The sequence below is a fragment of the Lygodium microphyllum genome, chromosome 1 (assembly GCF_053477565.2).
Source record: "Lygodium microphyllum isolate KBCC chromosome 1, Lygodium_microphyllum_v1.1.10, whole genome shotgun sequence".
NCBI classification, from domain to species: domain Eukaryota; kingdom Viridiplantae; phylum Streptophyta; class Polypodiopsida; order Schizaeales; family Lygodiaceae; genus Lygodium; species Lygodium microphyllum.
Window position 1 is genome coordinate 127,763,723 of NC_141135.1, and position 27,312 is coordinate 127,791,034.

Sequence of the window (27,312 nt, forward strand, 5' to 3'; positions counted from 1 at the left end):
TTATGTTCCAAAGTTTTAGTGATTCGTCATCAAGCTTGCCTTAATCCCTAGATAGAACTATCCTCATTTTGAGTAACTCATTGAATTCGACATTTTTGAACCATTCTTTCAATCTTCTCTAGATGCTTGTTGTCTCTTTGCATGTTCAGAATATGTGCTTAACTGCCTCTTTCTGTGTCAATTTGTGCCCACCTTGGCCCACTTTTCCAATCTGTCTTTGGTGGGAATTTTCCTTGCCCCACCACCTTCAAAAGTAATAAATTCAATTGCTTACTTGGAGTGGCTTTCCAAACTCGCATCAACCTGCGCTTCCATGTTTGGGCTATTGAGTTTGGGTAGTTGTCCTTCCACTAGACTAGGATCTTAGCGTGAACTTACGGTTTGTCTTTTTGGAAGTTGCTCAGCTTCTTCATTTTAATTGCAGGTTTTTCTTTGTGAGTTACCAAACTTCTCCATACTGCAATGTGTTCGATCCTCTCATTTGGTGGCCAATAGTCCTTATTTTTGTTTAATACTTCCCTTAGCCAAGTACTCTCCCCCTCATTCAATTCGTGCCTCTTTGTGAGTGTGTCTATATCTCCCCTTCTTGTCGATCCCAAGCATCATACCATCTAAGTAGGCCCTTTCGAGCCATCTTCCTTGGCGGCTTAGCACTATTATTAATTGGAGGAGAATTACTTACCATAGCCCATGGGAATGGGCCAAATACATTGGAGCAAAGAACTGTCCCCTCCTCCCTCTTTGCCTTTCCTTTGACCATTCTAGTCTCTTAGCTACTCCTTTCCATCTCTTCATAATTCTAGTGATGGATTCAAAGCCCTTAATTGCTAGTTAACTTTGATTAATAATCTTCGAAGAAAAATAGTCCTTCACTTGTATTAAGATTTGAACCTATCTCTTCTTGGCGAGCGTTGCCCTTGTAGAAATGGGCGATAGATGCTAAATAAAGTAGTGGGTGGGGTAGGTTTTGGTGGACCCCATTGAATCCTAGTTTGACCAGGGAAGAAGAAAAGATGATGACTGGATCAGTGGATTGGGGAAACGAGATTCCTGTGTCTTTTGAGGGGGGGTCCTGGGTCCTGAGTCCTGACCGTTAGGGCCTTTTATCATTGGGTTTCAAAACTTTTCAAACTGAAAGGAGAGAGAGGAACAACAGGGGAAAAACAAACCAGCTTTCAGACACACCCCCGAGTCTTCTCCTGTTGTGGCTGTAAGTCCCCGTTTTCAATCCATTCCAAAACACCAGCTTCAATCCCCCCTCCTCTGTCATCTGTCTTCCCTTTCTTTGTTGCCTCCCCCCCCCCCCCCCCCCCTCCCCCCCTTGCGCCGCCTCCCTCGCACTGTCTCTATTCACCCAATTTGATCTTGATTGAGTTGCCTGTCTTCGTTTTATCAATTCTGATTAAGTTGCTTGCCTTTGTTTCATCCATTTTGATTGAGTTTCTCTCTCTACTGCTCCAAAACCCCATCTTCAAAACCCCCCCCCTCCCCCCCGGCCCTCTGTTCTCTTTCTGTGCTGCCTCCCACTGTCTCTGCTCACACCAATTTGATCTTCAATTAGTTGCCTGCCTTTGTTTCCTCCATTTTGATTGAGTTTCTCTCCCCCCTGCAATTGAGCTCCTGAACGGACGTTTGCATCCACCTCAACCCTCAGACAGTCAACACAGAGCTTCTGATTTTGTTAAATGGTGAGAATGTCCCACTTCAAAAGCCTCATCAAACATCCAGTTTGAGAACGTCCTTATTGTATAGTGCGGAGCATTGGTGTCTTAGTTGCAGAGCATTGTTAGTTTGTGCAACAGAAAACGTGGAGAATGGATGTGCATCGCCCTAGTGTATGCAATGATCACGGTTATGATTCTAGGGTATTGGCATGCTGATACAAGTTGTTATACTGATGGATAACACAGTTTTGATTAGGGAGACAGATTTTCAGTGAGACAGAGTGGAAATCTAAATCCTTGTTTTGGATTCAACAGCACAAGCAGGAGCACCATGCCACCTGCAATGACTGATCAAGATGAGAATCACCTCGATACTCGATCACAGCCTCCTCTTGTAAATCCCATTCACCCTCCGGTGTTAGAGGCATCACAGAAGCCTAACATCTCTTTGACAGGTGAACAATCCTGCACCAGCGCTGTGGGCAAACATGATGCTACTCGTCCAAGAGCAAGAGCTCTCTTTGCAGATAGGACAATTCAGAAACATGCAGAAAATTCAGGCACCTGCATGCCTGATAGAAGCTTGACCGCATGCACACCTGATAGAAGCTTGACCTTGAAAAAGCATCATGGTAATCGAAATACAGTGTATGCAACTCCACTTCGTCCCAGGAAAGGCATTGGAAGGCAAACTAATGCTGATGCAGAGGCTAGTACTATCTCTCAAAGAGTTGAAATTGGGACGCCAGCATGTCCCAATTCTCTACGTTCTGAACCTGAAGCACCGGCTTGGTGTACCCTTCCAACCTCAAAAGGCAACCACATTGTTGACAACAGTTGTTCAGGGTCTGGATTAAGGATACAGCACTCTGCTCAGCACAGTGAGGTACTCATTTGTGAGCAGTTTCAGCTGGAGCAGGACAAAAACTTTTGGATGGATCATAATGTGCAGGTGAGTCAACATTTTCATCAAGCCGGGCAACATGGTTTTATTTTGGTACAGCCATTCAGGTGCATCCATTTGTGATATGATTGCACAATGGGTGTCGATCTTTGTATCTATAACCAATGTTTGTGATCAAATGTGCATCAGGTTTTGATACGTGTTCGACCATTGAACAATGCTGAAATTGCTGCTCATGGCATGAGCAGATGTTTGAGGCAAGAGAGTGCCCATGCGTTAACCTGGACTGGACAACCTGAAACACAATTCACTTTTGATCATGTGGCTGATGAAAGTGTAACACAGGTCCATGCATGGCCCCTTCTTGACAAACCTTTACCTTCAATTTCACATAAGCTTCCACTAACAGTGCAATACATATACTTCAGGAGAATTTATTTCAAGTTGCTGGTTTACCGATGGTAGATAATTGCATTTCAGGGTACAACAGCTGCATATTTGCTTATGGTCAAGTAAGTTTATCTGCATGTTTGGAACTTGTTTTAGCTGCTGTATCTTAATTCCACATGGTATAGAATAAGCATAAGGGAAAGCCTATTTACTTGGAAATGCAGACAGGTAGTGGGAAAACCTATACAATGCTAGGTGATATTGAAGATGGAGAGCATGGACCAAATCCTGAGAGAGGGATGATTCCTCGTATTTTTGAATATCTGTTCAGTAAAATTGAAATGGTACATATCACTTCATCAGTTCCCTCACTTTTAGTCTTTATATAATATTATAACCAAGGGAGGTTCAGAAGGTCCCTGCTCTTTGATTATATGCCTATTTAGCATAAAGCAACTCTCTCAATCCATGTAATATTTAGTCCCAAACTGGTTTTTAACATTCTCTGATAACAGGAGGAGATCATGCATCAACAAGAGGATCTTAAGTTCACATGCAAGTGTTCTTTCCTTGAGATCTACAATGAGCAAATCACAGATCTCCTGGAGCCTTCTTCTACCAACTTACAAGTAAGCTTTTATTTTCTGCCTCATTTATCTACAAAAGCAGCCCATCTCTTCAGGATTTTTGTTGGTTTAGGATATGTCTCAAGATATGCTGGTTGTTAGCACTAAGAAAAATAAATTGGTATCCAAAGACAATGTTGATTAAGTGCTGCTCTGAAACTTCTTGTATGTGTTTGAGTTCATTGTACAAGTCCAGCATGTTGTTAGTACTTAACAGGGCACGGGTATATTTATCAAAAAGGTTTGGCTACTGACTCTCACATGTGACAGTACTGAAAGTTCTTCTTATAGTGACTCTCACAGCTAAGAGTCCCGAAAATATTGTTTGATCTGAACTGGCTACCACAAGTAGAAGCCCTGAAATTATTGATTACATTTTTAGTGAAGAGTCCTGGAAATACTTATTACATCTATCAATAAGAGTGATGTTCGATTAAGCAAACTTCCTCACACTAAATGGTCTGCTATCATAATTGCTTGCATTGTAAAAATGGGTCAAGTCCATCTGGTAAAACTTGTTTGCCTAGATGATTCTTTACATATGAACTCATACTGTTTGGAGAGTTGAACAATACTTGTGGCAGATACACGAGGATCCCAAAAGAGGTCTTTATGTTGAAAACCTCCAAGAAATTGATGTGAGGAGTGTAACAGATCTCATGGAGTTGCTACTTCAGGTAAATCTTACAGTACATATGGCTGCTTCTACACCTAAAATGTAGCACTTTGATTCCTTAAGGTAACAATGCATCATGCCCATAGGATTTTGGAAAGGACTCTCTGCCACATCAGTTCTAGGTGACGATGTTTGTTTTCAGGGTGCTGCCAATAGACGGGTTGCTCAAACAAGGATGAATCAAGAAAGCAGTCGCTCACATTGTGTTTTCACTTGTCGAATTGAAAGCCAGGTTTGGCCTCTTCATGATTCAACATTCGATAACATGCTTCAATTATGTTAATAGATGCTTCAATATTTTCTAATTTAATTTTGTCCCATGCTAAACTTGACTTGCAGTGGGTCAGTGACTCTGTTACAAACTATCGGTTTGGGAGGTTGAACCTTGTTGACCTTGCAGGATCTGAAAGGTAAGGTCGCTTTAGCTGGAGTTGTTATCTTTGGTTCAAATAGTACAAGGGTTAGCATTCAGAGTATGAGGTCAGGACAAAAGTTTCTTGTACAATCATTTTGGTAACACTTAGGTAATGCTTTGTTTGTTGCATGTTTGTTAGGCAAAAGGCCTCTGGGGCTGAAGGTGAAAGGTTAAGGGAGGCGGCAAATATCAACAAGTCCCTCTCAACACTTGGGTAACACTTGATCTCTCTCTCTCACTCATATTTTCATGCTAAAGTTAGCTTTAACTATGGAACTAACAATCTAGAAATTTGCAGCATGGTTATCATGATTTTAGTAGATGTGGCTCATGGAAAGCAACGACATGTGCCATATCGTGACTCAAAGCTTACATACCTCCTTCAGGTGAATTTCTAAGTTTTCTCTTTTGGGTCTTTCAAGGGCTGAATTGTATAATGTGTTAAGGTTTTCAATGATTTTCTCTGAAGTGATTTGCATTGTAGGAGTCACTAGGTGGCAATTCCAAGACAGCTATTATTGCAACAATTAGTCCTTCACTTGGGTAAGTGCCAATCATTATGACTTAAGTAGTACAATGAGTGAATGTTGAGTTATTATAAAAATAGAGCTTATTTCAAGAGCTAAAGTAGAAAGAGAACCAATTACGGTGGATTTTTAAACCATCGAAGTTTTCTACACCTAGAATGCTCATGCTTTTATTTATGGAATCTACTATATTCATGATATATGTGAGAGAGAGAGAGAGAGAGAGAGAGAGAGAGAGAGAGAGAGAGAGAGAGAGAGTCTTTGCATGTAGGAATATCTTAGATTTCTTGGAGTCATGCTTATACCTGTAAAAGTATGGGTGATGGAGCTATTCTTGATGCAAAGACTCCATGGTGGCCTTCTGTTAGTCACTCTTTCAAGCTATGTGCATTGATTATGACCCTTGGGTCTTTATTGTCCATTTTCTCTTGGAAGATCGAGGCCTCATGCACGATAATATTAGCATACAGGCTTCATGGTGGCACATTCTTAATTCTAATGTCCACTTTTTGACACCTTTGTTCTCCTTGGTGAATCATTTGGTTTGTTCTTGGTGCTTGATTCTTCAAAAGGTGTATTGGTATCTTGTGGAGGATCTCTCAATGGCTAATTCTTTTCAGCTAGAGTTGCTGGCTATGTCACGGCTGCTCTCCTAGGATGGGAAATAGGAGGATTGTCCCAAATTTAATTGTATAGCGCGTCTGGGTTTGATTTCTATTATTGATGCCATTCTTGTCAGCTATGGGGATTTATATCCTGCCGCACAGCCAAGAGACACTTTATTGGATTTCTCTCATGAGTCGTGGGGTTAGCTAGATAGGATGTTGCAACCTGTGCAACCCTTTCTTGTGACTATTCTTGATTGTCCATTGCAGGATTGGGATCTTCTTGGCCGTCTTAACCTTCAAAAGGCTTGAGCTAACTAGGTTTCATGATTAAGGATCATCATTAGCTAGTCAATAAAGCCAATGCGATTTGGGGTATGCATAAATCTAAGGTTTGGTGGAAGATGATTGTGATGGAGGGCTAGCTAAATAAGTAAGACACTCTTTAAATGTAAGGTCTTTTTTTGACGAGTGATCATTGGAGGGCTGCTTCTTGCCTCGGATATTTTGAAGCACCGAAGATTTGAATGGCAACTGCTGTTGTGCTACATGAGCCCAATGTATTGGGACATTGGACACACTCTTATTCCTTCAAGAGCTTTGACGCACAAGAATCAACGACTATTTCTCATATAGTCTCTCGCACACAAATGCAAGCATTTGTTTATAGTGAGTGGCATAGCCGTTCTTTAATCCCATGAAGGATGCGCTTTGCACACTCCATGGTCCAAGTGAGTGCTCCTTTGACTCTCAACCCTCTACCACCACCTTTTACATGTGAGAGAGAAGCATGGGCATGGCAAGAGAGAGTGCTTGGAGAGAAGATGAGAAGAGCTTCACCCTCTTGGTCCCTCACCCTCACTCTCACTCTCTTGTTCTCAATCTCTCACTCACCCTCACTCACTCTCTCACAATGAAAGTTGGAAGGCAAGTGCATAAAGTTTGCATACACATGAATAACTTGTTCGATTCATTCTCATCCTATTTATACATGATTTTTAAGGTTAGGTTTCCCTATTTCTCTTGGGCATTCAGGCCACTTTTGGGCCTCACGACCGGTCATTTCTTATTATTTGCTTTTCCTATGGTGAGAATGAACCAGAACTTTTGCGGTTTTTCCTTGAGAGTCTATGCTATTATTACAAGTTGCACGGGATTAAGCCCGGCTTGCAGATTTACATGATAAATCAATACAATTATTGCAACCTTTTGGCAATTCAAATATGCAAGTGCTTTATTCACATTATGTTGTGGCGAACAATTCGAAGAATAATCCAAAAAATCAGACTCCATCTTGTGCGTGCTTGCACGTTGCATGCTTCTTACTTCTTGTAGATAACAACTGCTTCTTTTGCATGACCATTGTGGATTCCTTACGTCATTGATTTATCTCCTGCCCTTTAACTAGGAAAATCTGGACTTTCTTGTTAGATATGTGGAGAATCGTGTGGTTCATTGATGTACCCCCCTAATTGTGTTTTTTCCCGGCCAAAATACCCCACCTTGTTGCAGCAACATATGAAGCTCATGTTTCATTTTCTTAGATTTTGGGGTTGTTGGCATAATTGCGTTACTTGGAATGCTTTTGTCTTCAACTCAGCTGCAGGTGTTAAAGGACATATTGCCAAAATCAAGGGTCTCCTATAGTTGCAATTAGATCTTATCCGGTGTACTAATCTTCTCCCTCGAGAGGATTTAGTACCTTAGTATGTGGCAATCTCCTCTATTCAATTACTGTGACTTATACTTTTTTCTACACGAGGATCTAGAGCCATCCTACATCCTGTAATCTTGCAATCTTGTACTTTTTCGTAATTGTCTATTCTAGGGGAGAGAGAGAGAGAGAGAGAGAGAGAGAGAGAGAGAGAGAGAGAGAGAGAGCTAGCCTGATCCATGAGTTCTTTGATTTCACATATGCGGATTGCCACTTGGAATGTTCATGGGATTTGTTCTTGCAATAAACAACATGATATGTGGCGTATTTTGCATGAGTATAGTTGGGATGTTTTGTGTGTTGTTGGGCACAAAAGTCATGATAATGGTAGTTGTATTTTGGATTGTCATGGATTCTATCTATTTTATATGGGTTGTAAGGCTAAACACTATCTCGGTGTTCTCATGGTTATACACGAGAAATTCCAGCTAGTGCTTATTGAGGATGAGGCTATGGACGCTTCATCATGGTTGAAATTGTTTTTAGGGGCATGTTTTATGGCTGGTTGGCCTTTATGTGTTTGATGACTCATTGTATCGTTAGGCCTTGTGGAGCTATTCTAAGGATTCTATGACCATGGGAAGACTAGGTTTACTTATGGGCGATTTTAACATGTGTGTTGACTCATCCCAACCTAGTTCGGAACACTCTTTGAAGTATCGCTTGCATCATGCGTAAGTTAGTTCAACATTAACCACTCAATGCGTTGTGCACTAAATCAATTGCGAATCTTTGTGCATTATAGTCTCTTCGATTTCTCTCATATGCACTTGAAGAGCAATCTTGGACAAGGACTCTCATGGCTAAGGGCTAAAGGATTGTTAAGGTTGTAGCTAAAATTCTAATATCAAAATAGCAGTTTTATAAGTCGATCCCTCCTCCAACAATTTGAAGAAATAAATGTCACATGCCCTCTCTCATTTGCATAGCATCCAAGCTCCTCATGCACTATCACAACAGGTTAAACATGTGTAGGTTGTTTCCGTTAAAGCTCTCTATGATCCATGATGATTGCTAACTTGTAGGCTCAGTGCACCAAAGCTACACAACCATAGATAAGATTGTGCATTTATCTCCATCTCCTCTTTGTTGTGTCTATGAGATGTGCATGTTGCGACTTTGGACCACTCTACAAACTTGCAACTCCATGAGTGCAACTCCAAAGAAGAAGAGGGCCCATATTGAATTCCTCATGATTGGTCATACAGAAGATCCTACATAAGGGAGTCATCGCAATGACAATGGCACAAACCTTATGCCAAAACTCCTCATGTAGACAAATGTTGCATGGCTTTGGTATCCTCTATATTGTGTTCATCCCACTCACTTCATAGAATAGACAAAGGGTAGACCACACCTTGGAAAAATCTCCAAAAGAAGCCATATGAAGGCAAATTAGGTCAAAGAGGGTATCTTCAACTCGAGGTAGCTATGCTCATGAAACATCGCAAGCACCTTCACCTTTATTGTGAAGGTAACGATGAATATAGGTGTTTGCACCATCTTCTTTACCCCTTTGAGCTTCTTGATGTCCTTTATGAGCAAGTCAAGAGAATGACTTGCACATGGAGTCTGTACAATGGTTTTTGCACCATCTTCTTCTCACCCATTTGAGCTTCTTGATGTCCTCCATAAGCAAGTCAAGAGAATGACTTACACATGAAGTCTATACAATGGTGTGAAACTTAGTTCTGAGCAAGCGGCCTATGTGCTGACAATTCTATGCATTTTAGGTAATGACTTGTATCACATTGAAGGCATTGCGACCTATATGCACAATACAATGCTTTATATGAGAGAGAGAGAGGATGGTGACGACCTATTTACCTATACACTATCTGTGTTGTGGCTTGACCTTGGCATCTCGTTTATGCCCCATCATGCCACCTGTTGTTCTCTTGTGCTCTCCTCGTTTAGCAAGGATTTGTGACCTTGCACCTTGCTGTGAAGAAGATATGCTAGGGTTTGCATTGAGGAAACACAACATGTATGATCAAGACTAAAACACAAAGACTCAGATAGAGACAAGCAGAACCCAAACCCTAAATGCAAAACACAAAAACTCAAAACTCAAACACGAAGACAAACATAGAGAGAAGAAACTCTGAAGTGAATGAATGCTCTAAATGAATGTAAGAGTATACAGAATGCCCAAGGGCAAAGCAATGCAGTGTCGGAGAGTGACGTCCATCGGAGACGGATCCCAAGTGCAGTAACCACCTGTCAGAGATGTGAGAAAGTGCACCAGAGGAAGGTTGAAAACTGATCACCTGAGGCAGATCGATAAAACAAGAGAGGTGTTTCCTGATGTAGACAGCTTGTTGGGCAGCAACCATGCCGATGGTGTAGATCAACCTAGACATGTGAGGTCAAAAACACATGACTTGCATGAGATTGCAAGAAAAGAGCATTTCAAGAAGTCAAAGGTCTTTTCCAAATTCAATTGCACCAGAACAACCTCCTGTTGCATGTGTAGCGTATAGTCTATGGCCATTTGTGCATTAAGAATTGACTTGAACTTTGCTGACTAAAATATACATGTAGATATGGATAGAAGCTATTGCTTGGAGGATGAGGATCCTCAGAAGCAGATGGTATTAAAAGAATTTGAAACTTAAGTGAGAGGAGTGTAGATCAACCTAGATATGCGTAGCCCCGTTGGACCCTATTGTGCAAGGGAAAAGGGCTCAGTGACTCCACCATTTAGCATAACGCATTAAGTGGCAACCATGTTGATGGTATAGATCAGCCTTGACATGTGAGGTCCAAAATACATGACTTGCATGAGATTGCAAGAAAAGACCATTTCAAGAGGTCAAATGCCTTTTCCAAATCCAATTGCACCAAAACAATCTCTTGTTGCTTGTGTTGCATATATTCTATGGCCATCTGTGCATTCAGGATAGAAGAATGTTTTTACCCTTATTAAACCCATATTGGTGAGGATGGACAAGATCAGGTTTGTTTTACGAAGATGGTTTGCCAAGACCTTCGCAAAGATCCTATACATAGAGCCCATCAATGAAATCAGTCTCCAAAGAGTAAGTTTTGACGGATAGGGAACTTTTGGAATCAACTTAATCACCTCCTCTTTCCACGATGGAGGCATGCTGTCTAAATCCCAAATGTGTTGGCACACGACAGCCAAAGGTTTTGCCAAAAGAGATACATGGGTGCCAAAGAATTAATTGGTGATACCATCCCGACTGGGGCTCTTATCATTAGGCAGGTGTAACAAGGCATCCATAACTTCACCGTCGCAAATATCAACTTGTAGGAAAGGCATCCATAACTTCACCGTCACGAATATCAGCTTGTAGGAAGTCTTGCATGTCGTGGGGAACCTAATCTCTGACCAAAGTATAAAAGGGTGCATGGCCTTGAGCAATCCGAGAAGAACATGATTTTCACGAACCCAAAAGATTTGTGAAGTAGTCCCAATGCATACATACAATAGATTGGGGATTGGTGACCATGTGACCTGCATTTTGAAATCTCATGACATTCTCCTGTGCCAGGGATGCGTGCAAGGCTTGAAAGAATTGATGAGTTTGACAAGAACTGTCTCAAAGACCGTCAGTCAGATTCCTAAGTTTAGTTTGTTGGTAAGACCGTAGCTGAAAGCCTTGAATAAGCTCTCCTAGTTGTGGCAATAATGAGGTCAGAAAATCATGATGCAGCAAATCAAGCAGCAGTAGATGGATCAAGGCCAAAGATGCTATCATACATGACAATGTTCCTGCAAATATGGGAAGGGCAGACCTTTTACACTGATGTAATGATGCAGGGATAATTTTAGGTGTGGATATGGTGGTGTAACAGATAGCTATCTTGCATAAGAGGATGCGATGACTGGCTCAGCCACATGTATGCACGAAAGGTTTAGCCTTTTTTACAGATGTAAGGCTTGTAGATAGAGGTTGCCAGTGCAATAAGAGAGATGCAGGATACGGGCTATAACTACTTTAATATTTGTCATTAAATCATGCTCAAAACATTGTGTGTCTTTGGCAAATATCGCAGATAGTACTATGTGAAACAGTCTTGAGAAACCCATGTTCCTATTGATAGTGCAGGTCTTCCTGCATTGGCCACTCCGAGGCTTTGTGATGTTCTTAGCTAACCAAACGAGTGAAGAGCAAGTGATTACATTGATAGCAGTTTCTTTTGTTTGTAATATTTCCACTATACAAATCAATATTTAGAGTGTTAAAAACATGTCAACCTTTTCGATTAGTATATGTCAGCTAATAGTATGCCAACTAATTTGGTGGCTTCTATATAAGTATGCCAGCTAATTAGGTGGCTTGAGTCTGGCTACACCTGAAAATTTGTGAAAGGCTACAAATGTGGCAATCAGCCTACTGGCTGGCTTTCTGATTAGTATGCCAACCAAGTGGGTTGGTGAGTCCAGCTACAGATGAACATTTTCGAAAAGGCTACAAACATGCCCTGTCTTAGTGAGGCAGATGGTTTCAGGAAGTTGAATACCTCTCTGTGTTTTGGCTTCTGTAGAACTGGACAAGATTTACAAGCAGAAATTCATGATTTCTATCTGAAGTTGCAATGCTTGTAGGACAATGTGAGTAATCAGTATCAGGTGGTCTGAAGACATGAGATACCGTGTCTCTTAGTGAGGCAGGTGGTTTCAGGAAATTAAGTACCTCTTTGTACTTTGATGTCTGTAGAATCGGACTTGAGGATTTCTATCTGAAATTGCAATACTTTAGGACAAGGTAGAGTGATCAGTATCAGGTGGTCTGACGTCATAAGATACTATTTTGGGCTTCTGTAAGACTCTTAGCAAATAACAGGGAATATCAAGTAGAGGTTTCATCCATCTGGTGGTTGTAATGCTGATGGACACTACAATTGGTTTCATTTCTGGCTTGCTTCACAGGTGTTCAAGCGAGACGTTGAGCACACTTAAGTTTGCGCAACGTGCAAAGTTCATACAAAATAATGTAAGTAATCAGATCTCTGATGTCTTCATCTTATCCTGATATAATGACAACTTTCAAACAACGTAGTCCTTCCTTTATTTGGTCACCATTCTGTAGACCATCATTTGAGAGTTGCCTGTCTCCTCTTTTCTCATTGCTGCTGTATAATGAAAATGTTGTGAAGGCCATTATCAACAAGGATGCATCAGGTGACATCATGACACTCCGAACACAAGTACAAGACTTGAAGGTGAAATAGATGTTTGTAAACTGCATTTTGACACTGTTCCTGCGAAAGCATTCTAATGACTAGCTTCTATCAAAATTTCAGGAAGAGCTCGAAAAGTTAAGGAAGCAAACTGAAATGTCCAAGACTTCACCCTCAGTAATAAGAAACATAACATTGAACAAGATTTTCGAGAAAATGTCGACATCTTCAAACAACATACAAGTCTGTCACACTATATCAACTGCAGATAACGATTTTGCAAATGAGGTATAAGCTGTTTCTACTTCATGCATAGCTTAAAACATATGTCTGCCTTTGACTCATTTTGCATTGATCTGTTTCGAAAAAGATGATGGAAGCTATCTTACGAGGATGCTTGAGAAGAGAAAAACTAGCAGTGCAAGAAAAAGACCAGCTTACTGAAGAAAAGCAACATCTTGATTCACTGGTATTTGCATTATTAAACTTCCCCTGCATAGTATTTTCCTGCGTTCTGGCATACAGCTTAACATTTGCTTTAAGCATGTAACTGTGGCTCAGGTTCAGGAACTTGAAAGAGAGATAGATTACTTGAGATCAATGCTTCAACTGAAGGAGGAAAAGGTTGAGAGGCTGGAGTGTGTTGCAGACACTATACTATCAACTGAGGATTATTATCAGCAGGAAAACAAAGCACTACAGCAAGAACTCCAGCTTTTGCAGAAACGTATAAACCACAATCCTGAGCTAGTGCGTTTTGCCCTAGAAAACAAACGCCTCATAGAGCAGGTCAGAAGGTATGAAGTTCAAAAATGTCAATTTTCTGTAGCCGTAAAACAATAGTGCAGATGAGCATGGCCCTTTCAAGGCATTTTTGTGAGTAGGATGATTTTATTTGTGAGTGTACATCAAGCGTTTTAAGGCACTTTGTATGCACATTAGGTATTAGTGTTTGTTACTTGCTTCTTTTTGTTTCTGTCTACTATATGGCTGTTAGATGCTGTATTGGGTAGTAGCGTTTATCACTTGCTTTAGCTTGTTTTCCTTGTATGTCTTTCATGTTTCTTATGTGGTTGATTTTCTTAGTACTGTATAGAGATTTCTTGATACTTGTTTGTATGGTTGCATGCCTTTTTGATGTTGCAAGTTATTGATTGGTTTTAGTAAGGTATTTTAGATGTCTTGATACATTATTAGAAGTTGCATCGTATACATGGTTTTGAAGGGTGGGGGGGGGGGAAGAGAGAGAGAGAGTCGGATTGTTTCCATTTGCAATTCAACATGCTTGCCCACTTGTCGCGGCAATGTTAGGGGTGGCTCCCATTGCATTTTAATTCATCTTATGTGAAGCACCTAGTCTTTAATGGTTATATGGATGAGATGATTTGATAGGTTTTTGCTTGATTTCCCCTCTAGGGGCACTGACTCTTTTGAACAATTGCTCTATAACATGCAAAGGGTTGCCAGGCATTATGGTATTCATCATGCTTCTCTTTGCAAGTAGCGTTAGCACGTTGTTGAAGCCATACAAATTTTGGGACAGCTCCCATTGTGTTTTAATCCATCTTATCCGAAGCACCTAGTCTTTAATGGTTATATGGAGTAGCTGGTTAATAGGTTTTTGCTTGATTGCCCCTCCGGGGGTAGTGACTCTTTTGAACAATTGCTCCATAACATGCTAAGGGTTGCCAGGCATTATGGTATTCATCATGCTTCTCTTTGCAACAAGCAATGTTGGCACGTTGTTGAAGCCATGCTAGCATTGGTCAGCTTCTTGCTAATTGATTTTCTAGACGATCTACCCCTCTGGGGAGGACAGTGACTCTTTTGAACAATTACTCCATAACATGTAGAGGGTTGGCAAGCATTATGGTATTCATCATGCTTCTCTTTGCAAGTAATGTCAGCATGTTGTTGAAGCCATGCTGGCATTGGTCAGCTTCTTGCTAATTGATTCTCCAGACAATCTATTCTTGCTACCATTGGCCACAAGGCTGACAAATCTCATTCAGCAATTCTAGTTGAGATCATACTAGCAAGCCAACTTGCAAAGCTTGATCGAGAATTTACAGGATGCTTCATGCATAGTCAATGGCCAGCTGAACATTTAGTACATTGTGCAAGATATTGCAGCCCTTGATAAATCCATATTGATTAGAGTGCATAAGGCCGTGGAGGTGCTTGTGGAGACGATTAGCCATTAGTTTAGAGAAAATTTACACATTAATCCCATCAAACAAATTGGCCACAAATGTTTCAACATTGAGGGCAATGGAACTTTTGGAATCAGCTTAATGAGTCCCACCTTCCAAGAGGAAGGCATAATTCCAATCTCCCAAACCTGTTGGCACATGGCTGTCAACCAAAGTAGCAGCATAGGCTTCAAAAAACTCATTAGTCAAGCCATCCCATCTTGGACTTTTGTCCTTGGGTAGATGCAACAAAACATCCATGACCTCTCCCTCCAAAATATCTCTGTCCAAATCATCATGCATATCTAGAGAGACCTAATCCCTGACCAAGGCGTAGAAAGCCGAGCGGGCTTGGGTGGTCTCTAAGTACAAGGAGACGAAGAACCAAGAGGGTTAAGGAAGTATTCTCTATGCATATGCACAACGAAGTGCAAATCCGTAACCATGGAGCCGTGTGCATGCTAGATACGCACCATGTTCTCTCAAGCAGGAGAAGCATACAAGCCTAGAAAAAATTTCTAAGGAGGAAGTCGTGTTGATTTAATTGGAACCTGAAAAGTCTTTGATTATTTATTTTGGTCCTTTGTGGCACAACTCATGCATGTTATGGGTTTTGATCCATACATGTCCCATTTGATAAACACAGTTAGCTCAAATGCCTGGTCATGCCGATTGGTGGGGTCATTGAGCCATTCACTCTTGTGCACTTGGTCAGTAGATAGGGTTGCCCTTTGAGCCCCTTGTTTTTTGCCCTAGCGACCCATCTAGTGCTCTCTTATTTGGTGGATATAGGTCAGATGGCTCGTCCCTCTCTTCCCTTTGGTGAACATTTTGTGGGCCAATCATTAGCTGATGACAAGTTCAAAGTAGAACAAGAGAATCTCCATAAGGCATTGGATGTATGGAAGCTTTTTGGACTGGCTTCATATCAATGCAACCAAATCCTCCCTCATTAGTTGTAGTAAACCAGATTTGCAGTCTTTACAATGGCAAGGTATGGTGATCCCTTGTGGGAATGTTATGTGGCATCTCGGTTACCCCTTGGGCATTGATGTTCAGCCCAAGCAATTGTTGCAATGGATCTCTTGCACGCTTGTTCAAACAGGGTTGCCCTTTGAGCCCTTTGTTCTTTGCCGTGGCAACCCATCTCATCCTCTCCATGCCCTCTCATTTGGTAGACATCAGTCAATTGGCTAGTCTCTCTCTTCCCTTTGGTGAACATTTTGTGGGCCAATCGTTAGCCGTCGATGACACGTTCAAGGAAGGTTTTTGGATAGGCGACAGGCCTTTGGTCTTTGTATTAATACAACCTGATCCTCCCTCATTAGCTGTATTGAACTAGATTTGTAGTCTTTACATGGCAAGGTTGGTGATCCCCCGTGGGAGTGTTATGTGGCATTTGGGTTACCCCTTGGGCATTGATGTTCAGCCCAAAGAATTGTTGCAATGGATTTCTTGCATGCTTGGTCAGACAAGGTTGCCCTTTGAGCCCTTTGTTCTTTGCTCTGGCAACCCATGTGGTCCTCTCCATGCTCTCTCATTTGGTGGATACAAGCCAGCTTTCTAGTCTCTCTCTTCCCTTTGGTGAACATGTTGTGGCCAATTGTTAGCTGATGATATGTTTGTGATTCTCACAACAAAACGAGAGAACCCCATAAGGCATTGGATGTATGGAAGCTTTTTGGACAGCGGTAGGCATTTGGTCTTCGTATCAATGCAACCAAATCCTCCCTCATTAGGAGTATTGAACTAGATTTGCAATCTTTACAATGGCAAGGTATGGTGATCCCTCGTGGGAATGTTATATGGGATTTGGGTTACCCCTTTGGTGTTGATGTTCAGCCCAAGCAGCTATTGCAATGGATTTCTTGCACGCTTGGTCAGATAGGGTTGCTTTTTGAGCCCTTTGTTCTTTGCCTTCGCGATCCATCTAGTCCTCTCCATACTCTCTCATTTGGTGGACATAGGTCAGCTGGCTAGTGTCTCTCTTTCCTTTGGCGAACATTTTGTGGGCAAATCATTAGCTGATGACATGTTCATGATTGTCAAAGCAGAACAAGAGAACCTCCATAAGGCATTGGATGTATGGATGCTTTTTGGACAGGCGGCACACCTCTGATCTTCGTATTAATGCAACCAAATCCTCCCTCATTAGCTGTAACCAGATTTACAGTCTTTACAATGGCAAGGTATGGTGATCCCCCGTGGGAATCTTACGCAGCATTTGGGTTACCCCTTGGGCATTGATGTTCAGTCCAAGCAATTGCTGCAATGGATTTCTCCGAAATTGGAGGCAAAGTTTCTTTATTGGAAATTGCAGGCCTAGCCTTCCCATGTCTGCCTTAAAGTGGCAGAGTCCATCATGCTCCCCATGCTCACTTATTGTTTGCCACTTTTGCCTTGGATTGCTTCCACCTTGAGGGCTCTTATAGGGCACATTCACTTTATGCTATGGAAAAATGACACTCCTAAAAGTACGGGTGTTGCTATTTTGGAAGTACATACTCACATGGTTTCTCTTCGATGGTCTCTCTTTCCTGCCATGTGTATTGATTAAGTTGAATGCATGGTGACCATGAGCTCGAATTCAACTCCTACATTTTGTATGGTCACTTAGTGTAGAAAAAGAAAGATTTGAACCCAAGTGAGTGGGCTAATAAATAAACTGACTTACCACTAGGGTAGTCACTTGAGAGAGAGAGAGAGAGAGAGAGAGAGAGAGAGAGAGAGGTCCTTTTACGAAAAAAAAGAGGTCCTTTTACGAAAAAAAAAAGAGAGAGAGAGAGGTCTGCCAATGCAAGGTCTTTCTTTGGAGGGTGATGATTGGTGGTCTTCCTCTTGCTTCAGCCCTTTCCAAGCGTCGAATCTCCAACGGCAATTGTTTCTTTTGCACCACTAGTGTGGAATCGGCCCGTCATCGATTTATTTCTTGCCCTCTCGCTAAGAAAATCTGGTCACTCTTTTCAGCGGTTTGGCGAGCAGTGGTTGGTTTCTCGCTAAGCCCTTTTGATTGAGTTTTTGTGCGGCCCAAATACCCCACACTGGCACAGTCGCATATGAAGATCTTGTTTCACTTTCTCAGATACTGGGGCTGTTGGCACAATTGGACCATTTGGAATGCTTTTCTTTTTGATTCAGCCTCTAATGTTCAGGGACATATTGCTAGGCTTAAAGGTCTCTTGCATTGGCAGATAGATCTCATTCAGCACTCTGACTTACTCCCTCGGGAGGACTTACTTCCCTAGCATATGGCACTTTCCTCTGCGTCTTTGCCATGATTTTTGTAACTCTTTTGTCGTTTAGTACTTTATAGATATAACATCCATTACAAAAAAAAGAGAGGTCTGCAAAAGGGTGGGGGGACCTCGGCTCGGTTCCCAAAATCTGCTGCACGTTGACTGTTAGATAGAAATAGTCACTCACACAAGGAGTGCTTGAATGAGATTATTGAATCTTTGAACTGAAGTCTGATGAAGCTACTGTGTAATACATTCATTAAACTGGATTGGTGATTGACCGATTCAGCAGCTTGGGACTAAGTACAAGAAATCTGGAGCTGGGAAAGGTACTGTGATGTCATTGGCACGTTGCACAAGTATTTTGTTTTACAGCTGCATGTTGCAAGTGGCAACTTGTGACATATTTTACAGTTTAGTTGCATATGACAAGTGGTAATGTAAGCTCATTTGGCTTCATGCTCCAAGCTGTAAGCAGTCCTCGATGCAGTGTCCTCTGACTTATTGAAAGTTGGGAGTGCTGGAGTAAGCTTGTTGAGCTTCTTACAAAGTTTCTTAAGTATGGCAATCAGTTGCTCCCTAAGATCACTGATTCTATCCATAGGGGTCCCTCCTATTCTAACACTAAAGGCAACCAGGTTTCCACATTTCCAATTGTGGCGCAGCACAAAAGCTCTCAATACATTTTTACTTTGATGCAGGTTTCCACATTTCCAAATGTGGCGCAGCACAATAGCTCTCAATACATTTTTACTTTGATGCATTGACTTTCAATGTTGTACTTTCTTTATTACTTTAATAGCAACACAATTTACCTCTTGCATTAAAGAAAAAGGTTGGGAGTGCTGGCAAGAAAAATATGTCAAACATAATTAGGAAATCTTCTACCAACTTTTTGGATGTTGTACTAATCCTTCTTGAAAAATGGTATATACCTGCAGACAAATTTTGCTAGTGCAGAGAGCCAGCCGTGGTGCCACTAATGGAGATTATTTTATTAATGAAACCTCCTTGATTAGAATTCATGGTTGGCAACCCAAAACTCAATACATGGCAGTTTAGAAAATCAAAGTTGGGGAATGTGCATCTCCTTGCAATGACAGTTGTAGATCTTGGACAGCTGAGCAAATGCCACATACTCAGTGCATTTCTTGCATTGTAAGAATCTTGCCTTTTACTGTTGGATCTAAGGAAGGTTCAGTTCAGCCCACGCCATTGCTACTAGACCCATTACATAGACCCCACATTGCTTAAGTCGCAATTATTGTCATGTTTTCTTAATTTTTGAGGAGCTGTTGCAGGATGGCTTGCATTGTAAGGTTAAAGAATACGGAATGCCATGGCTAGTAGGTGTTTTGTGCAGTATATTCCTGGGCTATTATACCTCACATTGCTCAAGGCAAGATTTCTGTAATTCTTTTTTGGTTACTTTGGGGTGCACTTGCAGCATTGCTTGCATTGTGAGGTTACATGATACAGAATCCTGTGACTACTAGATTTTTTGTGGAGTATATTTCTGGCTCTATTATACCAACTGATACAGCTTGGGAGCTCATAGTGATGATGTGGGTCTTGTGGATCAATGTGCCTTGGAGTACCTGCATACATCTATTCTATCAAAGCTTTTTGATAACTTTGACATGGAGTGTTACATTTCAGCCATTGTGAAACAGAAAAGTTTTTGCAATACTCAGACCAGTTTTCCACCAGGAAAGAGAAAAAGGACCTTAGCTGGCAAACATTTGGTTCAACGTGAAACAAAAGCCTTGTCATCCTAGAAAGTTTGCATTAAAAAAACACATGGCCCTGTATTTTCATAGATTAGGCCTGCTTCCCATGTGCACATAACAATCCTTGTTCTTGGCAAACATTTGGTTCAACATGAAAAACAATAACCTTGTCATCCTAGAAAGTTTGCGTTAAAAGAACACGCGATCCTGTATTTCCGTAGATTGGGCCTGCTCCCTATATACACATAACAATCCTCCTTGTTCTATCTCAGGTATGAGAGCTTTCATGGAGGAGAGCGCGAACTACTAATAGCAGAAGTTGCAAGTTTGCGAGAGCAGGTTGGTAGAAAATGAAAATGAATTTCAGTTACATAAACAACAGTAATTGCATTTCATTTGAGAGTTACTCAAATATTATAAGAGAAGCCCATTCCTTATCATGCAGATTCTTGATTTGCTAGAGAAGAATACTGAGCAGCAACGACCAGAAGACCAGTTGGGAGGAAAACAAGTAAGCTGCTTGATAATTAACTGCTACATACATCTTCTTGTTCTAATAGAAATGCATTTTCTGCAAACATAGTGACAAGAACCCAAGAAGGATGCTGCCTTCCTGAACTAGACACAAAATCTTGTTCTTAGAAGGCTACTGATGCTGCCCAAAAGGACAGGGTGGAAGTTGCACTACGAGGATGAAAATATCTAAGCAACTATAGCTTTCATGTAACACAATAGTTTAGAGAATTTGGCATAGTTTTTCGACCAACCACACCTTTTTTATAGATTTTGAAGAATTTAACTGAAGTTTTCAAGCAACTGTAGCTCTCATGTACACGATAGTTGAAAAGTTTCCAAGCATTTATCAAAGATTCTATTTAGTGTTCAATCTTATCCTAAATTTGTTTAGTATCTTGGAATTCTTCAAGAATGTGTAATTGCTTTCACCTACAGGAACATACAGGCAGTTCCAGTGTTTCCAAGAATTTAGTCATCTTTCCTATGTTGTTATTTTAGAATCTAGCAGGGTTTATGTAAATTGCAGACACTAAAAGCAACCATCAAAACATTTGAAATTAGGACAGTAAAACTAACCTCATCAAAAGGGTAAAAATTCTGTCTGTATCTGACTGCTGCAGGTTGCTGCTCACATTGAAGAAGGTGTGGCACAATTTGATGAGCCTGCATATGATGAGAAAGTATTGCAGACAGGTTGTGATGTTCCCATCCATAACAGTGAATTAGAGTCATCACAGAAGGGATTGATGATATTCTTACAAGAAGGGAATGAGGCGCTTGATGAGGCATTAAGTGAAATGAAAGGCATGCCTGCAAATTCCTTTCGAGAGACCGATACACACACACATTTAAATCTATGCACAGAAGATGTAAATGTTCATAGTTCTGATGCATTTTACCATGTACTCCAACAAGCTTATGACATGGCCAAGGATGTGGAATCCCATGTTAGGATTTTGTATGAGACTGTCATACTAGAAAACAAGAGGAAAAGAAACATTGAAGTGGATGGTATTCTGCCTGCATCACAAGATAAGCGAATGAAAACAATGCAACAAGAAGAGGTGAGTGGCTTTAATGAACAATCAGAGCTGCTGAAGGTTTCACATGAATGGAGGACAAAAAGAAAAATGAAAGACTGTCAAAGTAGATCTGCATACATAGAACAAGGAACTCAGGAATTCTGCAACCAACTAATCTCAGATATGATGGAACGAAAATGTGCTAGTTTTCCTAACCAATATTATGAACTATCAGAACAGCGTTACTGTGACACTTTTGCAAAAGATGCAACTGATGCAAGTGTGGCAGGTTTGAAGAATGATAGTATCATCAAGCAACTTGAGATCAAGCTTACAGAAGCTAACTTAAGGCTACAAGATTATGAATACAAATTTGCTGCACTACATGAAACTATTGAAAATCTCAGATGTCGTGAAGAGAAATGGAGGCAGGAGAAAAGAAATTTACAGCTTCAAGTTGAGAGACTTCACTCGATTACAGCAGGGAATGAAAAGGAAATCATTGCTTTACAGAATGAGGAAGCGACACTGAGAGCCATAGTTAAAAAGATGGATGAAGAGGAGGGGCGACTGTCAGAAGAACTAGGAAGTATCAAGTACCATTTGAGTTGCTTTGAGCATTCAAGGCTAATGGGTGAAGAACATATGGACATACAGTCAACACAAGGTAACAATGAACAGGTTGAGGATTCGAGGCTTGTGGCTGAAGAACATACGGACAAACAGTCAACACAGGATGACAATGGATGGGCAGAGACCTTTTCGAGTATAAAAAAGGAAGTGAAAAAGGCGCTTGCCAGCCTTCATGAAACTGAGGTGGACAGGGGCTTCATCAAGTCACTCCAATTAGAACAGAAAGATGCTCAATTGATTGCTCAAAAGCAGAAGCATCTGGAGAAAATTGCATCAAAACTTACGAGCATGGTAATACTGCTGGAGGACAGACTGCAGGAAGCAGAAGCTGCTTGGAAACAAGAGAAGTCAGAGATCATGACGGACTTGAATGAGACCAAGCTCAATGCTGCTGAGAAGATAGGTGAGGCTAGTGAAGCTTTAAGGAGGTTCAATGAGGGACAACAGATCATGAAAGAGGCTGAGTTCATGGTGAGTGCTCTCACAAGTGCAAATGAGAAAGCAAAATTGGAGAAACTCAGTCTGATCAGCCAGTGGCAGACAGAGAGAGAAGTTTTAGTGTCTAAAATCGAAGAACTTAGAAGAGTCATTGCTCAACAAGATGAGAAAATGCACACAAACACGACAGAGATACAAGAAATGTTGCAAGAGATTGAACAGCTAATGGAGCTCTCTCAGGAAGAGATAGGTACCTTCATTCAAAATGTTGAATCAACCTTGAACTCTTGTTGTTTGGAACTACAGCAGATGCATGTAGTCAAAAGGAAGGTAGAGTCATTGTTCCAGTTACAAGATGAATTTCGAAGTGCAAGTGCAGATCAGTTCAAAACAGGAACACTTACAGAATGCAGTATTGTTGAGCCAAAAGTCTTGCCTTATGCGTCACGGCTTATCAATGAGAGAGGATCACAAGCCCAAATTGGTGTGAGAAGTGTTAGTCTACCATTGGGGAGTTTGAATGAAACAGTTGAGGAGCAAAGTGCTCCACAGGGCATGATGGAAGGTTTAGGTGCAGTGGATAATCATGTTAATGTTGGAAGATTTTCAGCACTTCTGGCTGTCAGGGCACCAAAGCAGGCCAGCATGAATTCAGGGCAGGAAGACTACAGTAACAAACAGAAAGTAGGGGATTTCTGTGTGGAGCCAGGCAAGCTAAGTGAAGAGAAAGAGCTTGACTCACCTGCTCTCTTAATACAACTTCAAGAGCCAACCTCTGGAGTGCATGAGATGGAGAGTGCTCTTGCATGCAAAACAGATGCCAATGTTACCTGCACACTGCAAGCATCACAAAAACCTGCAGTTGATATCCATTTACAGCTTCAAAACTATGAGAAGGCAACTAGCAATCTGCTGGAAAAGCTGGATTGCATCGTTGCAAGAATCTCAGAAATGCCTGGGGCTGGGGAGGCCTGGATTTGCTTTCTAAACAATTTCGAACTTGCACTATCCAAGTTAGAAGTTGATGCCAGTGCTTGTATTTCATGTTCTGATCTCATGTGGGAACGGTTTACCAAGACATTGGCTGAGAAGAAAGTGTTGGAACAGGAACTTGAACGAAAACAGGAGGTTCTGGAAGGTTCTTTCTTTGATCTCAGCTTGTTACAGGAGAAAACAGCGGAATCAAATGACATGAAGGATCAGATAGAAAAAGCTCTTCTTATAATCAGGTCACTACAGGAAGAGCTTGAAACAAGGAGTGAACAGTTGAAATCCATGGAAGGCAAGAACATATATCTGGAGACTGAAATGGAAAGAAGCACACAGAACTTGCATTCTCTAGAGATGAGCTTGTCTGAGGTGCAGCGCTATACTTTGTCAATTGAAAGAGAAAACACTGAGTTGAGGAAAGTCTTAGATGACACAATCAGGCGAGTTAGTTTTCTTGAAGACAAACTCCAAGACAGAAGGCACACCATTGAAGAGCTGGAGATCCAGCTATTTGAGATGAACTCCTTAGTGGAACAAAAGATGATTCAAGCACTAGAAAGCATCAATCAGGAACTGAGTTCAGCTATTTGTGAGAAGAACCAGTTGGAATGCAAGCTCTTTGCCTTGAATGAAGAGTTAGTGTCCTCTAACTTGTCCATTGATGAGCACAGGAGGGAAGCCAATGATGTCAAAAAGGTTAGATGATATTTTACTCCTTGTTTTCATAGAGTCACCTGTGTCAAGATTTCTAATGCTAGCCCTACAAATACGCAGCTACTAGATATAAGCAATCGTCGGGCTCAAGAAAAAGAAGATGAAGTAAAGCTTTTGAAGCTTTCTGTTGAGGAACTAGAGACCACAGTCAATGTCTTGCAAAGCCAAGTAAGTTAATGAGACATACAATGGCCTATTCAGTTGACACATCTCTTCCATTCCTATGTTGTGATTTCATTGGCTATTTGTTTCCAGATGGAAAGCTTACAAAGGGAAGTAGATGTGCAACAGCTGATTAAGGAAGATCTGGAGATGGAGCTGCAGATACTTAGGCATGAAATGTACGGCCTACAAACCTCAAAGCCAGCTGAGCAGCCAAGGAACACAAGGTTTCATGCGTAGATGACCCATGCTAAAGTTACTGAATTCTCCACTACAATTAAATGTCTGAAGACATCTCATTTGCTTTGTCACGTATATGCAGGTCCATTGACACAAAGCAGCAGCTTTTCGAGGCCCAAACAGAAGTGTCAAAATTGAAACAACAGATTGAGCAAAAAGAAGGACAGGTATGGATTGGTAACTGTAATGAGGCCGAGGGAAAAAAATATGGACGCAAGTTGTATATATGTGATATGCTCAACTTTCTTGTAATGACAAACTGATCCAAACTATGCCCTTAATTTTTGATAAACCTTTTTCCATGATTGAATGCAACTTGCAGATAAGAAATCTAAAGTTGCAACTAGAGGAATTGATTGCTGCGGCAGAGAAGCAAGCAGCTGGATACCAGGACAAGGTAAATGTGTTTGCCTCATGGAGTTCTTAATAATCTTCTTATGATGTGCTTTCAGTTTTCTCTTGGAGGAAAATATGTCTCTTAATGTTGTTGATTCTCACGGATCAGCTACTCTCCCTAGAAGCAATGACTGTGGAACAACAAAACAAAGAAAGAGATGGAAGGCATCTATCATTAACACCAAAGAGGGGTGGAGACAAAATTGGGAAGTGCCCCACTTCTCCTTTCAAGTGCATGACTTCTGGACTGGTTCGGCAAATAAGCTATGAGATGGATGAGGAGCTCTATTCAAGCAAAAAACGTATTGATGACCTTGAGAGTTTGGCAGCATCACGCCAGAAAGAGGTAATTGCTGATTTGTATAAAAGCCAGCCATCTCAGTTTCAATCCTGTTCATTCTTCTCAAATTTTCAAGGATTTATCTCTATTACCATTCCAGATCTTCCGGTTGAGTAAGAAGCTTGGTGAAGCAGAGGCCATGACCTATGCTGTCATAAGAGATTTGCTTGGACTCAAATCAGATATTTCAAGCCACGCTACTGTAAGGACCAACTGTATTATCTGACGGGAAATATGTCAAGCTACATGCACATTTGTAAATAACTGAATGCTATTGCTTGCAGTTGTGGTTAGATTACAAGGAGCTTCAGAAAATAGCAGATGCAGCTACCCATCAGACAAAAGTAGCACTTCTTAAGGTCTAGAGTCTGGACATCCCTGCATCATTTTTAAGCCAAGAAACCCCCTGCAGATTATAACTAGCCTTGCTTTTGTAGGAGGAAGAGCTGGAGGTGTTGCGAGTTCAATATAAAGATGAGAGAGAGAGGTGAGGACAGGTCATATTCTGAACCAAGCTTTAACTTGATTGCACATTTTGCTAAAAGCAAACGACTCTTTGCAGCTGGTTGGCAGATGCCAGCAGAAGGCAGGCAGAAGTGGTTGCTGCACGAGTAGCCATGGAAAAATTCCGGCAGAAGGATTTCATCCTCAAAGCTGAAAACAAGAGGCTTAAGGTAAGGCAACTTGAGTGTATGCTTGTCCTAGCATGCTTTTACGGATCATCCAGTTTCATTCCTTACATAAATCGTTTCCAGGTTGACCTTTCCAGACAGAAAAAAAGGCTGCTTCAACTGCAGGAGAAATTGAAGATGTCTTTGGGCCTGGGAGAATCCGAATACCATCTACAGCCACAGACAAGGCACCTCCAGGTAAGGAAATATGTTCCTTTGAAAAATCTATGAGCACAGGTTTCTTTTTGGTGATTGTAGAGAAGATAGTGAGAATCTGCATTGGGGTACACTGGTAGGCCAAAGACGAGGATTTGCAGGTGGAATTAAGTCATACGGAGACACTTTTGAATCATGTTAACAACGCATTGTCACAGCATCAGATGAAAAAGGCCAGAAGAAGGCGAGCAGCAGAACGATTAGAGGCACATGGTTGAAAGACATGCATGACTGGGATTACAGCCAGGTATGGAAAGCACACAGCAGAACGATTAGAGGCACATGGTTGAAAGACATGCATGACTGGGATTACAGCCAGGTGTGGAAAGTGCACAGCTGATGGGGGATTTTCTGTATATCCTTTGAATGGCAAAACTGCGGAGTTTTGATTTCATTTTCAACTAATATCAGTTGTTGCATGCACCTCTGCAGCATGTTCCACTCTGATTCTGGTTGTCGCAGACACCTCTGCCAAGTAGATGGCCTCAATCAATAATAACACTTCGTTGTTATGACATTGCGATTGATAAGACAGCAGAGCAAATGATTTGCAGGATTTTTCTGGTTCTCCTGCGGCATTTGAAATGCTGAGTGAAAGTGTGAAGCCTGTGAAAAGAAGGGGCGGTTTCCATGAAATGACTGCAGTTTTTATGGGACAGAATTCCGTGCAGTGATGTAATGGCATGATATGGATGCTTCTTCTTCCTCCAGCTTTGAAGGGATGCAGATATGTCTTGGTATATGATGTTATGTGCAGAGCAGCTCAGTGTGCCAAGCGTGCATCAGCTTTGTATCCTGTCCACAATTGTTTGATTCATTCATTCTTTACACTCGAGGAGTGTTTCAAATTGTCAAGAAGCAACAATCACACAATCTCCAGCTACTAATCAAGCATTCAAAGTTGTGCGTAAATGCGCAGGGAGCCCTTTACCATCCAGCACCTGTGTGGGCTTCAAAGATGTAACAGATAACAAACTCCCATTAACGCACAAGGGAGGAGCAAAAGGAAATGACTGCACCATTCCATCTTGCATTTTCAAAGTGCCACTTTTCATCTCTGTCTCTCCTAAAAAACAAAAACACACGCACTCGCACGTATGCATGCACACACACAAAACAATCATCGATGTGAATTCGATCCATC

At 41.3% G+C, this 27,312-nt stretch overlaps 1 protein-coding gene across 4 annotated transcripts; it reads left to right on the forward strand.

The window, feature by feature from the left end:
* Positions 1–1,138: 1,138 nt before the first annotated feature.
* Positions 1,139–27,312, forward strand: LOC148041663 (kinesin-like protein KIN-12E). Of its 4 annotated transcripts, none has more exons than XR_015691274.1 (31): positions 1,139–2,616; positions 2,758–2,913; positions 2,997–3,080; positions 3,183–3,302; positions 3,474–3,587; positions 4,169–4,261; positions 4,403–4,492; positions 4,600–4,670; positions 4,815–4,889; positions 4,974–5,061; positions 5,160–5,218; positions 12,422–12,485; positions 12,649–12,714; positions 12,796–12,960; positions 13,043–13,141; positions 13,234–13,469; positions 20,103–20,169; positions 20,276–20,341; positions 20,967–24,125; positions 24,204–24,311; positions 24,399–24,532; positions 24,628–24,712; positions 24,868–24,942; positions 25,051–25,287; positions 25,382–25,483; positions 25,566–25,640; positions 25,719–25,768; positions 25,844–25,955; positions 26,037–26,150; positions 26,249–26,487; positions 26,601–27,311. XR_015691274.1 is itself a non-coding variant. In XM_087681072.1 (31 exons), exons 2-31 carry the CDS (start codon positions 1,996–1,998, stop codon positions 26,384–26,386), a joined length of 6,723 nt encoding a protein of 2,240 aa, XP_087537198.1. In that variant the 5' UTR covers positions 1,139–1,885; positions 1,980–1,995; the 3' UTR covers positions 26,387–27,309. The 4 variants fall into 4 exon arrangements, 3 of the variants coding, with proteins under 3 accessions (XP_087537198.1, XP_087537212.1, XP_087537222.1); XM_087681072.1 differs by having other exon boundaries at positions 1,139–1,885; positions 1,980–2,616; positions 26,249–27,309; XM_087681086.1 differs by having other exon boundaries at positions 26,051–26,150; positions 26,249–27,312.